The sequence below is a fragment of the Bolinopsis microptera genome, chromosome 5 (genome assembly GCF_026151205.1).
Source record: "Bolinopsis microptera isolate Bmic1 chromosome 5, MBARI_Bmic_1.0, whole genome shotgun sequence".
NCBI classification, from domain to species: domain Eukaryota; kingdom Metazoa; phylum Ctenophora; class Tentaculata; order Lobata; family Bolinopsidae; genus Bolinopsis; species Bolinopsis microptera.
In genome coordinates, this window is record NC_087076.1 from 15,026,379 (window position 1) to 15,040,111 (window position 13,733).

At 37.0% G+C, this 13,733-nt stretch overlaps 1 protein-coding gene across 1 annotated transcript in view; it reads right to left on the reverse strand.

Annotated features, from left to right (window-relative positions):
* Window positions 1–13,320, reverse strand: part of LOC134816092 (malignant fibrous histiocytoma-amplified sequence 1 homolog) — a 38,525-nt gene extending 25,205 nt beyond the window's left edge. Inside the window, exons 1-3 of the mRNA XM_063824834.1 lie at window positions 13,044–13,320; window positions 12,733–12,873; window positions 11,105–12,431 (exon numbers count right to left, since the gene is read on the reverse strand). Of these exons, the coding sequence (XP_063680904.1) occupies window positions 11,105–12,431; window positions 12,733–12,873; window positions 13,044–13,151 (1,576 nt within the window). The 5' untranslated portion in view covers window positions 13,152–13,320. The remainder of the gene's footprint in view (window positions 1–11,104; window positions 12,432–12,732; window positions 12,874–13,043) is intronic.
* Between the last annotated feature and the right edge of the window lie 413 nt (window positions 13,321–13,733).

Here is a 13,733-nt window from a genome sequence, read left to right on the forward strand (position 1 = left end):
GTAAGTGATAACAGATGATAAGGTAAAAGATACAATACATGTGAGATGGTGTATACACAATGTGAGTGAAATTATAGTGAGTGGTTACTGATTGTGAGCGAGATGTGAAAAAACATTAAAAATTACTACTGCTAGAAAACTGAAACTGTATGCAATAAAAAGGGAATGAAACTAAAATATCTAAAATTCTTCAGTACTAGCTATGATAAAACGTTTAATAGTATCCAGTTCTTCTCTCTTGTTAATTGTAGGGTTCAGATTAATAATAAACATCGCTTCGAAAATCTTTCTTCTGACAGTATTGGGCTCAATTCTTAAAATATCTACTTCTAAACTGGGATTTAACCCCTTATGACAGCTCGAATAATGTATGGCAAAAGCTTGACTAACATTAGAAGGGGTAGCAGGGTAGGTAGCGTAACGTAAGTGTTCTCCTACACGAGCATGTACTTTCCTACTGGTTTCTCCAACGTACAGCTGGTCACATAATTTACACTTAATCTTATATACAACATTCTTCACTTCACAATCTTTATTACAAACTATCAAAGGACAAATTTTACATGAATTAATACTGCACACACGTTTATCATACGGTCTGTTACTACATAAAATATTTCTCAATTTCGAAGTAGGTTTAAAGTTTACTTTAATAGGTAAATTGTTCTGCTTTACATAATTTCTAATCTTATTGCTAGTACTGTCCGAAATAAAATCTAAATTAAGAACTGTCCTGGAATCATCCTCAACACTCTGACGCCTGTTAGAATTACTACTGTTACAATAACGTCTTGGGTTCTGGTACCCGTTTTTCTGTAATAGATCATCAAGGAGTCTGAGAGAGTGCTCCTTTTCCGCTGGGCCAGATGAGATACGGCAAGCCTCGCTATATAGGTTCTTCACTGTATTAATCTTAACAGACTCAGGATGGCAAGAGTTGTTGTGCAGGGTAATATCCTTTTGTTGCGGCTTGCGGTACAATCTGCTGGTTAATTTACCGTTTGGCTCGATCCGGACCTCAGTGTTCAGGAAGGGGATAAAATCGTCCTGTTGTTCTGGAAAGTCGACCTCCCACTTCAACTTTTTGTCCGGATCTTGGTCTGCAATCTGTTGAACCAGAGCAAGGGCTTCTTCTTTCGTCTCTGCAGTACTGGCAGCATCATCTATGTAGCGTTTGTAGAAGTTCGATAAGTATACCGATAGGTAGTGTCGATCGGTGTAGATAGAGTTCTTCTCGAACTTGTACACTCTAATGATGGCACAGAAGGGCCCTGGCCTCAAACCCATGAACAGACCATCCTGCTGTAGCCAGAGAGTCCTGTTATACACAAAGAAAGAGTTGGTAAGGATGTGTAGTAGGATCTCATGAATGTCTGTCAGGCTGAGTCCCATCAGGTCCAAACTGTCTCGGTGCTCTGTAGCTAGCTCAATGACATCGTCTATACAGCCCTGTACGTTTATGTTAGTGTATAAAGCTGAAATATCCGCGGCAAAGAACTTTCTCCTGGCAAGCTGTTCCTGAGAGATCTGGCGGAGCATCTCTATGTGCTGGATTAAATTACTCAGGTGACTAGGCACCTCATTAAGGAGAGGTTTAAGAATGGTCGTCACTAGCCAACTGAGTCTCTCTGTAGGTGAGTCCACGCAGCTGATGATGGGTCTAACCTTAACCTGCTCAAGAGGGATCGTCGAGCGGAAGCTCTCCGGAGGGTTCTTGTGGGTCTTGATTTGGACGTACATGACTGGGAGGCTGACATGGTCAGGAACTCTGATCCGTCGTTTGTAGTCGTCGTCAAGGTTCCGCTGTGATGAGATCTTCTTCCACAGGTTATTCGACTCCTTCACCAGGTTCTCCGTCTTCTTCTTGATGAGCTGTGTGAGCTGTTGAGAGGTGGGTTCCGCTACTGAGACAGTTTTACCGTTGATTTTTCTCGTGGGAAGCACACGCTGGTACACAGCTGTCTCCTGGAGGTGATTCTCTGTTAGATGCCGATGTGTGTCCTTAGTTGTCACCACAAACTCACCGCACTTGTCTGATACCGACACGTGTAACGTCCTGTCTGTCAGAAAGGAGCGTAAACCATCTTTCTGAAAACGAGTGAGGTTATCCTGTGGGTTGGTGTTAGTCACGAGGTCCTGTACAAAGCGGTTAAACTGTGCCAGCTTGTCCTCTAAAACCGGGTGAGTGGGGTCAGGTGTACTGGTGAATGGTGAGGGAAAGGGACACAATCTCCTCACTTTGCTGGAACTCGACTCCTCGGTGGGCTCAATCGGGGCACTAACTTCCGCACTAGTGTCTGAGTTGGCACGTTGAGTGATAGCGTGTTTGTGTCTGATCTTAAACACACACTGAGCGATATCAACGGCAACTTTATCCTTGAATGACTGGTCAATTCGCGGAGACACGGCGAAGTTAGGTCCGAGAGCTAAAACTGACTTCTGCTGCTCGGAGACACTGTCGATGTTGAGAGTAGTGACTCTGTCGTCAGCAGGTTGAGTAGTGGATGGAGGAGGAGGAGGAGTAGGAGGGTAGTATTTCTCCAACAACCAAGAAAACTTCTTCTGTAAACGGTCCTTATAATGCTGCTTAACATAACGCTGGTGTTCCTCGCAAAAATTATAAAGATGCAGGCCAAAGAGTTTACAAACTTATTCCTGGACAGGTTAGTGAGGCAGATTGTTCACTGCAGTTCAGGAGGTAAGCTTGGTCAGGACTCACGCACAACTTGCCGAGTACCATATATGAGTTGTTTGCTCAAGCTAGACGACTGTTTGGTGAGCGTACGGTATGTTAGTTGATCATGAATTTGATGAATTTATAGGCTAGAAAGATTCTGATTTTCTCCAAACTTTCTTGAAATTTTAGTCTTAACTTTCTTTCTAGAGCCAAAATTTCTCTCGAAGTTTTCATTTTTCAAGGGTCAAGTTAGCTGGAAATCTTTGCCTTAAGAATATGAAGCACTTTTCAGTACACAGAAGGGAGCCTAAGAGCACTTTTCAGTACACAGAAGGGAGCCTAAGAGCTTAAAACTTAACCACGGTTTTTTACTAGATTTTGATTGGCTATTTTCGTTCTTGAATCTTGTCAAACTGTATTGCCAAATAAACAGTGCTAAACTCGATCTTGTTTTCGTTAATCAAAAAAATTCTAGACTAAAAGAGCTTCCTTTGCTGTAGGAAGGAATGTTCTTAATTTATTAATATCAGGAACTAGTGAAATTACGGTAATCTAAATAATCTTACTTTACTAGATACGAATGTATTTAACTTTTCAAGTAGGTTGTGTCCTATAATCGCCCCTAAGAAACTCTAAAATTCCTCTGATTGTAATAAATTAACTCTTATTTTGTTAATGGTATTATTAAAAAATATCGGACAAGATGAAAATAATTTCCGATCTCACGGTACCTCGTAGCACTTGCCATTATTTTAAATACTTTGGCAAGAAATTTGACAGCTAATAAATAAATAGTTTAAACTATCGACCCGTTTCAAGTTCAGTGCTGTTCGAATAACCATTTTCTTGGAAACATTAATGAGAAGTGTCTGCAGTGGCCTGAAGGTGGTTATTACCTCACCTTAGATTCTGTGGTTGATGAAATTGATATCAACAGTAAACATGTCTGTTTGCACTGAACTGATAGTTTCAGTAAATTTGTAGACCACTTAAGAGTAAGCCTATTGTTTAGAAACTGATTTATGATGTTGTCTGGGTAGCTGGATCTGTGTAACTGTAAGTCTTTCATTTCACAGCAGCAACCAAAACTTCTAATGGTTTTATTAAGTGGTTTTAGATCACAACCAAATGCTAGCAATATAACTTGACGTCTACAGTCCAGCAAGATTTGTATATTCTAAGAGTTGCATTTTGTTTTGATCATTAACGTTTCACCGATCATATACAATCGATCAGGAACCTATTTTACTATTAAACATAATAATCCCCATCGTTCGTTAATCGTATTCATTATAGCTCTGGCTTACTATCCTGATTCATAGTATGAGGGTAGCACTGTAGTGCATACTGATTTAGAGCTGATGTCACTCTTGCTGACAGGCCACGCGCAGTTTATTCTATATTATAATTCTTGTAGTGGTGAACCCGTTTGACGGATCTTATTCGAGTTGACATTCAGAATTTCTAGGGACCTTACACGATTTGAAAATGTTGAAAATATTGTTCACATATTATAGTATCAGAAAATACACCTTTGATTTATATCGACCAGCTTAAGTGTCTCTTTATATTAACCGATCTTAGCTACTGTTGTCGCTAAACTGTTGTAAAGAATTTAGTCTTGACTTAAATAGTTTTTGCCATGATCTAGCTGAGAAGCAATGATACCATGCAAAACTTATAATATATGATATTCACCATAATCATTTATAATAATATATGACATATAACTACTTGCTGTCAGTGGTGATACGTCGCCCACCTAAAATTTGTCTTATGTTCTTTAAAACAAAGAATATCAGACTTCTTTTTGTCGCTCAACAACCTGGTCTGCCTGGAAGCATTTTTTACCCCACCAATGTTTTTTTTGCGTCAACCGAACGTTCAAGTGGATGGGATAATGCACAAATCGGATATTTTGTTTTTCGGGAAAATGCCGCCCCCTGGGTGGTCGACCACTGGTCGTTAGGCCACTGCTTGCAGTTAAATTCCCCGTTAGTAAATCTATTTACCTAGATATTTCATTTTAAGTTGCTCGTCTTATCGGCACGGTAAATACATGAGCCAACTGCCAGTCTCAATATATATAGATGCTTCCCAGCTTTCGTCAATACTCATTACTCAACCACTATTATTACAGGGGCGTTCACCAGTATCAGTGGATCCTATAACATAAACCCAGCTATATAACATGAAGGCTTTGTTTAAATTTGTACCTAAAATCACTAATCTAGCTCCTAGAAACATAAATTGATGCTTAACACATACACTACAGTGGTTATAAGTAAGCTATGAAATGAAAACTGGGGCACGTATAGCTAGAGACACCCGTGCTCTCTCGACCTATGGTTATATTTTGTATTGACCGTGCTGTCTCGACCTATGGTTATATCTTGTATTGACCGTGTTCTCTCGACCTATGGGCAGAAATGTTTTGTGATTGCCTACAATCAAGAACCTCTGCTTATACTTTATTGCTTAGGGGTTGACATATTCTTTAATCTTATAAATTCCATGGAATCCAGTCTGGTACTGAATTCGTCTTTGACTGAAAATAACTAAATCATAGATGTCTGTGGCTCGATCTTACCATCTACGTTCTTAAAAGGAATCATTACCATTTGGGATCCGTCAAGCAAGTTATACTTTTAAATCCAAACTTTCGGAGGGCCTTACGTCTTAGTAGTTATGCTTGTATAACTACGCGGTGAATTTCTAATCTTAAACACCATATAAAGGAAAAAAGGTGTAGTTTAATATTTATATTACTTTATTAGGTAAGCAGCTTTGAAGGGTTTATAATTTCGAGTGTTTATGTAATGGTGACGTTGAAATGACCTCCAAATGACCTAACTTTTAATCATTTAATCGCGAAATTGTGCAGGTTATGGAGATTATGAGAACGCAAATGATTGAATCATTTATATGTTTTGACTGCTCTATACTTTTTCATTGAGCGATTAAAGTTTCACTGTATAAATTTGAACCACGATTGGTCTGCTTTAATTGAGCAGCCCACTCAAAAATTCTTATGTGGTCTCCTGAGTTTAAATTGGTATTTATCTATATTCCTTATTTACCAACTCTTGAATCTTGATACTCCGTCGATCAGTTGCTAACTGCTAAGTTTCGCTCTGGTCGAGTTTCCAGATTACCTTTGTGAGATCAGTGTTCAGACCATATTTTTAGTTCACTATATTTTATAGTGAATGGTGGATGTAACCGTGAAACTAAGTTATTATTGTTCGCCAAACATGGGAAGATTACAGGAGAACCAATCAGACTATCAAAATTCATCCGAGAAAAGGTGTAGTGGTTTCTACGGAAATACTGGCAGTTGCTACGTGAGCGGAAAATGTTTTGTAAAAGTCCACCAGGTAAACGCCAGGCCGACCACAGGCAAGAAGTACTCCTATATCAGGCTTACCAAGAACCCAGACACCATCAAACAAAATTAAATACGTATCCGTGCACGTTTCTGCATTGAATCTGGTTTAAGGTTTAGTCTGTGGAAAATAACCTGTGTCCATATACACGTGACAGGCCACAACATCAAGGTCTAGACTGTATACCTAGATTTTCGTTGTGAGTACCCTTTAAGTGACGCAAATCTTGTCAATTCACTACTTACGGGCTATCATCACAAAGTTTCATTAGTTGATACAATCATAATCAGGGGCTTATTCCCATTAGACTGGTTCATAATATAGTGGACAACAAACCAACCATAGAGAATGATTCGATAAAGCGTGCTGGCACATTTGTACAATAGATCGTTGCTTTTAGGAAGACAGCACTGTACGTTTACTTTGTAGGCAGATCGATATTTAATGTATTTCAATGTTGCTCATGGTTTATACTGTTCATGTGGTAGCTTGAGACGACTCCGGTAGAGTTAACTCTACTAGTTTTATTTTGCGTACTAGTAGTACAGTTACGTAAGGTTTAAATGTTATATTTAATAGGAATTTGTCATGAAAGCATAAACTTTGACATGAATTATATGTATATGTCCGATATTTAGGATTTGCGTGCTCATGTATCCCTCGCAAGATCTTTGACATCTCTTGAATATTTTAAAGCTTAACTATCGATATAAGAAAATGAAATGCGCTGGAAAATTTGTTTAGTGCGAAATGGAAAATATATTTTCATCCCACTTATATGAACAATCAATTTAGAAATTATAAAAACTGCCCAAATTTTGTATCACACTTCTGACTTCTTATTGAATATTTTGTACGTGTCTTCTTTTGTCTTCTGTTGTAAGTGCTCAACAAGGTGTTTGTGTCCGGACCTTTCTTCAGGTTAACGGTGTTTGAGACAGTGGCAAATCCTTCACTCCGATTAAATTTATAACGTATTTAAGTTGCGTTTTTGACATACTCAGGGTTGAAATTTGGTTGTCTAAAATCACAATTTTACGGCCAATTATCTAATTTGTTAGTGCAAACAGTATATTGTCATTTAATTGACATTAACCATTGTATGATTGAAAAGCTTGCTTTCAAATGCGAAAAGAAGGTTTGGTGCTACCACAAGATTAAGTAGAGATGGTGATGGCAGTTATATAAATAGTTAGATTCGTGACTACTGCTAAATAGTTAGATTAACGTAACTTACAACTGACAAATTGATAGGTTGCACAGCTAGTTAAGCACTAGAGAGTAATTTCCAGAAAACGCTCCTCACGTGACGTGAGACGTCACACTATTATGTAATTTATAGATATACGGTAAATTAAAGGTTTGATAGGAGGATGTTGTAGGTGCGCACTGTCGACTCTGCACACCTCACCGACAATGCAGTTTTCTGAACCTACACACCTTTCATGATTCAAATTTGAAATTGTTCAATATTCATAATCTCCCTCAACGTCAATTGTTCAACATTTTTAAACGGTTTTTAAATGTCTCGACAAATTCTTGTATTTAGCTACGCCGAATTTGCATATATAATGGGGACCTCCCCTATATTTATAAATTTATTACGATGATTTTCTTGCAGCTTGGCAGTAGGAGAAATGACCTTTTATTTTAATACCAAAGCTGTTAATTTGCTTGCCACAACTTCACTAAGTGGTTTATTTTAGCCGTTTATGATAATACTATTACTACCATCCCACACCTTATAACTACAGGCCAAGTGAAATACCGTCTTATATCTCTACTTTTCCTAATACTGCCATTTTTACAACCACTTCCCTCAGTTAATAATGGTATATAGTTAAAAACAAAAAACAATTATTTTTCGTTTCACATTTGTGATTTTCCCTCTCAGAGCCCATTATGTTGCGATGGCTGACACTAGCAGTATTGGGTGATATCCTCCTATCAGCGATTGTGAGCAGTTTGGGGATGTACGATTGTTATGATACAAAATGTAGAGGAGATCTGGATTACAATCATACTTTCATCCAGTGTAACAACTACCATAACTACTGCAACGCAACTAAAAAAGGTGAAGCCTCTCTCGGTACTTTGATTATTAAAGGCGTATCTGGATACCAGATTTATTGTTATAATCGTCGTCATAATATTCGTGTGCGTGGATTGACTTAAAAGTTAATGTTCATATTTTATTAATATTTCATTAATATTTCATTAATATTTCATTAATATTTCATTAATATTTCATTAATATTTCATTAATATTTCATTAATATTTCATTAATATTTCATTAATATTTCATTAATATTTCATTAATATTTCATTAATATTTCATTAATATTTCATTAATATTTCATTAATATTTCATTAATATTTCATTAATATTTCATTAATATTTCATTAATATTTCATTAATATTTCATTAATATTTCATTAATATTTCATTAATATTTCATTAATATTTCATTAATATTTCATTAATATTTCATTAAAATTTCATTAATATTTCATTAATATTTTATTAATATTTTATTAATATTTTATTAATATTTTATTAATATTTTATTAATATTTTATTAATATTTTATTAACATGTTATCATTATTTAATTTCAGGATATCCGGTTTGTCAGTTTAGTGAGGTGTACCATGGGCACGGTGTCGTGTGTAACGTAACTTCTCAGGGGTCAGTTATCTAAACTTAAACCTTATTCTTAATACATATTATTAAATTCTTATCATTTTAAATTGTGACTGGCCTTTAAAAAAATCGTAAGTTTTATCTCTTTTGATATCTTTGATAATAAATGTAAATAACGTCGATCCTCTCGTTGTTGCAATAGATCTGATTTTGAACTCGAGTAGAATTATATACACAGATATCTTGCCATCTCTATTTACTTGCGACTGTAATGTATTATCCAACATGTTAAGTACGTTCAACATGTTAAAAAACATGTTAAACATGTTAAACAACATGATAAATATGTTAAACAACATGTTAAACAACATGTTAAACTAAACAACATGTTAAACAACATGTTAAACAACATGTTATACAACATGTTAAACATGTTAAACATGCTAAACATGTTAAATATGTTAATCGTGTTAAACAACATGTTAAACAACATGCTAAACAACATGTTAAACAACATGTTAAACAACATGTTAAACAACATGTTAAACAACATGTTAAACAACATGTTAAACAACATGTTAAACAACATGTTAAATATGCTAAATATGTTAAATATGTTAATCATGTTAAACAACATGTTAAACAACATGTTAAACAACATGTTAAACAACATGTTAAACAACATGTTAAACAACATGTTAAACAACATGTTAAACAACATGATAAACAACATGTTAACCAACATGTTAAACAACATGTTAACCAACATGTTAACCAACATGTTAAACAACATGTTAAACAGCATGTTAAACAACATGTTAAACAACATGTTAAATGTGTTAAACACCCTCTATCCCCCCCCCAGATATGGACAGCGCTACACGTGTGGGTCGGACAGGCTGACGGGGCGCGCGTACTGCAAAGATCAGCCCAGTATAGTGAAGATAGTAGTGGGAGTGTTCTGCACCATGCTCGCACTTGCTATTCTCATGTTTATCAGCACGTGGTACGTCAACTCTAGAAGTGTTCAGATTGCCGGGTTGAGGCGGAATCGGAGAGCAGAAAGGGAGAAAGAAATTGTTTGAAATGTGATAAGCTACGATTATCCTTAATTCTAATAGATTTCATGAATGTAAGCGCCGCAGCAATGAAGCAGAGAGTGCTAGTTTTATAACACACTTCACAAATGTATAATACATTTTCCAGATAGATACTATGGGAATTTATCTAGTGGGAACGTGAATTTGTAGAGAACAAGAACTACAACGTCGAATTTTTATATATTTTTGTTCTGTTCTGATGTATAATTTATTACCTAAAACTTTTCATTATTTATTGCGTTAAATATTCGTTGGTTGTGTCACCCAATTCAATAGAAAAGCTACTATCATTAATTATACCATAACTGGTAATTTATTAAATCAAAACTTTGCATCCAAAATCTACCTACCATGGTTTTATAGGGTATTTTAAGGAGTATAAGAGCGAGCAAATTGTCCTAGCTGCCGGGTCACATACGCAGAATTTGCACCAGACCAATCATTTATTGCAACTATTAATTTGAATTGATTTGTAAACTAAATAAATTCAGCTACTTTTAGTTGCGTACAGAATTAAAATTCACCAGAAATTTTCAACGAAACACCACTTAATATTATATAGTTCTCCCTTGCCGAACATTTTTTAAACTCTGAAAAACTGCATTATAACCTGCATAAACACGGCGTTACTGGTTGCAGAGGGGATTAAAATAAACCCGAATAATCGTTGCAGATCATTACCCTGACCATTTGGCGGTTTTCAAAATAATTAATTTTTCAAAATAATCAGTTTGTCTCACTATGGTTTTCATTCGATAACAGTTTAAATTGTATAGGATTCCTTAATAGGATCTACAAGATGAAGTTGAAAAGCATTAAATCACCAAGATCAACATTCGATTTCCGATACCGAACATTATGTTACTTATTTAAAAACTTTGAGATTGGCCGCCGTGTATTTTATTCAATCATACGATTTAGGGACGATACAAGTAGTTGAAATTTGGAATAAAGTTTCACTGCAGATGAATTCTTCTACCTTTCTGTTTCTTAACCGTGCGTTAACCGTGCCTTAAGAACCGTGCCTTATGTAACCCTTGTGCCTTAACCGTGCCTTAACCGTGCCTTAACCGTGCCTTAACTGTGCTTTAACCGTGCCTTAACCGTGCGTTAACCGTGTTATACCACACTACCGAATTGCCTAACATATACAGTATACACCTATACTAAAAAATTTAGCTTTCGTATATTTTCACATCGTTGAAGATCATGCCAAAAATGTTGTACATACATATAATTATAGGAGTGATGAGAGATAATGAAAGAATTAAAAATGAATAAACAAAGAAATACTCACTGAGATAACTGTCGGGGTTCTGATACTGATACTGGTGTAAGTTGACCACCAGGAAGACAAGAGATCCGGGACTGAAGAAGAACTGATGTGTTGCATCGTAAAGAGGGTTACCAGAGTGGTCCCACAAAATAAAAGCCATGTTAGGATCCTCAACCGGAATCCACCGGGTAACCTCAATTCCAGCAGTCCGTTCCAAGTCCTCCTTTACACATGATTTAGTTAGACAGTGGATGAAGGAGCTTTTTCCTGCCCCCTCACTTCCCAGAACTGTTATCTTTAGTCTGGATGACCGAGATGAACCTGACCGTTTTATCTCTTCAAAGTAAGCTGTTATTGCAGATAAACCTCGCTCCCATACTTCCCGAGGAGGAAAATGTATGGGGTTATTTTTAGCATCAAACACCAGCAAACTCTGCAGATTATTCATTGTTTCCGGTAGAGTTCTGATGTAATTGTTTCTGATGTGCAGATACCGGAGGCTAGTCAGTGAATCTAAGAAGGTCGGTAGGCACTGCAGACCATTACTGTTTGCTTTGAGGGTCTGCAGTTTTTTCATTCCGCTTATCTTATCATTAAGATAGCTTATTTCGTTGTCTCCTATGTGGAGCTCAATCAGTCCGGACAGTTCACACACACAATCTGGTAGAAAAGAGAGTTTGTTATTGTGGACGTCTAGAGTTTCCAACAAAACTAGGTTCCCTAAAGAGACCGGGAGAGTTGAGAGTTTGTTTGAACTGATTCTCAAAACTCTGAGTCGAGAACAGGACCCAATCCCCTCGGGTAATCTCTCGATATCGTTACAGTACGCCTGGAGACGCTCCAGAGCTGACATGTTCTCGATAGATTCAGGCAGAGTTCTAATGTTGTTGTACCTTATATCCAGTACTCGGAGCTTCCTTAGTCGACCCATAGAATCAGGAAGTGACTGGAGAGTATTATGGGACACGTACAAACAAACAAGATTACACAGCTCGCCCATCTGATCGGGCAGTTCGCTCAACTTGTTGTTACTTAGGGAGAGTTCAGTGAGACTTGATAGTTGGAGCAGAGTGGGAGAGAAAACTCTGAGTCTGTTGTTGCTGAGAATCAGTTTACTGAGTTTACACAGGGTCGCTAAGGAGTCTGAGAGTTCTGATATGAAGTTGTTGTCGATGTTCAGGGAAGTTAAACTGACAAGTTTGATGATGTCGCCCGTTATTTCGATGAGCTCGTTGTACGAGGCGTCCATCCAGCGTACGTTGGCTATGTCAGGACGTTGGAACAGCTCTTTTGCGATGTTTTGTAATTTAGAGTTACTAATATCAACACCTGGACATCCCTGCTTCACCTGAAATATTGTTTTGTAAAATATATGTAAATATACCCAGTCTATCCCAGTAATTATCACTTTGTCAGAACTCTAAATAATCAAATCGAAATGTTCAGTATAATGTCAGAACTATCCCGTCTGCATTTTAAGAAATCAACTTTCTCTAAATTAATCTGTAAATTGTCCACTTAACGTCCCAAGCATTTGATCGGTAAGATCACTTTAGCAGTTTCGCGAGTTAAGCCAACCTCAAACAAGGAGGGCTCCTCGTGACTTTGTGAGCTACTCCTGTTTAACTAAATATAAACTAGTACCTCACCTGTATAGTGATAGGTTTGTCAGTTCGCCGCTTGGAGCTGTCTCTCCTTAGGATATCCTTGTCACGTTTCCTCCTACTGCTGTGGTGTCTTGACAAGTTCGTCTTCCGGGGTAGTCCCAAACTGCCCGGTACACCTAGACCCTGCAATATTGTTGTTTAAAAATTTGTTTAAAAATTTGTTTAAAAAATTGTTTAAAAATGGGGACTTTCCTTGAAGTTTTGCCTCTAAGAAATAATACATTTTTGATAAGAACAGTTAGGTTACAGTTAGGTAAATAGTAAAAGCTAGATGTCAAATTCCGAAAAATAACCTGAGTGGAAGCTTCGTTTGTTGACTCAGATCCGAGATCAACAACACTGTTACTGATCTCGATATTGATGCCCGGTATCCCCGGTTGACTTGATGCTCCAGCTCCCATCCTTCTTCACTCTCAGTGACACACAATGTCTCTCAGTAACACTCAGTTACACTCAGTAACACTCAGTTACACTCAGTTACACTCAGTAACACTCAGTTACACAGTTCTACCCCGGAACAGTTTGTTGTGGTCACTACCCCTTTGTATCTCATGCCGCCTTACATTGTCTGAGGGTGAAAATACATAGTAAATAGAGAAATGATGATAAAAAGCAAACTTATGGATACAAATTAACCAAACCGCGACAGAATATGGCAAAAATTGGACTAGGGATGTTTAATGAATGTCATGGATTGATACAATTGAAACTCAGGAGTTACGGCGTATTATAGGCACTGTGCATTGTATAGTAAAGTTCACAAAAATTAGAGCATTCTGTTACAGGAAAAACCAGCTGTCGATCCATATGAATCACACAATATCTAATGACTTAGAAACCACACAAATGTTAGCAAGGACGAACAGTAACTACAGAATAAGTGAGGACGAACAGTAACTACAGAATAAGTGAGGACGAACAGTAACTACAGAATAAGTGAGAACGAACAGTAACTACAGAATAAGTGAGGACGAACAGTAACT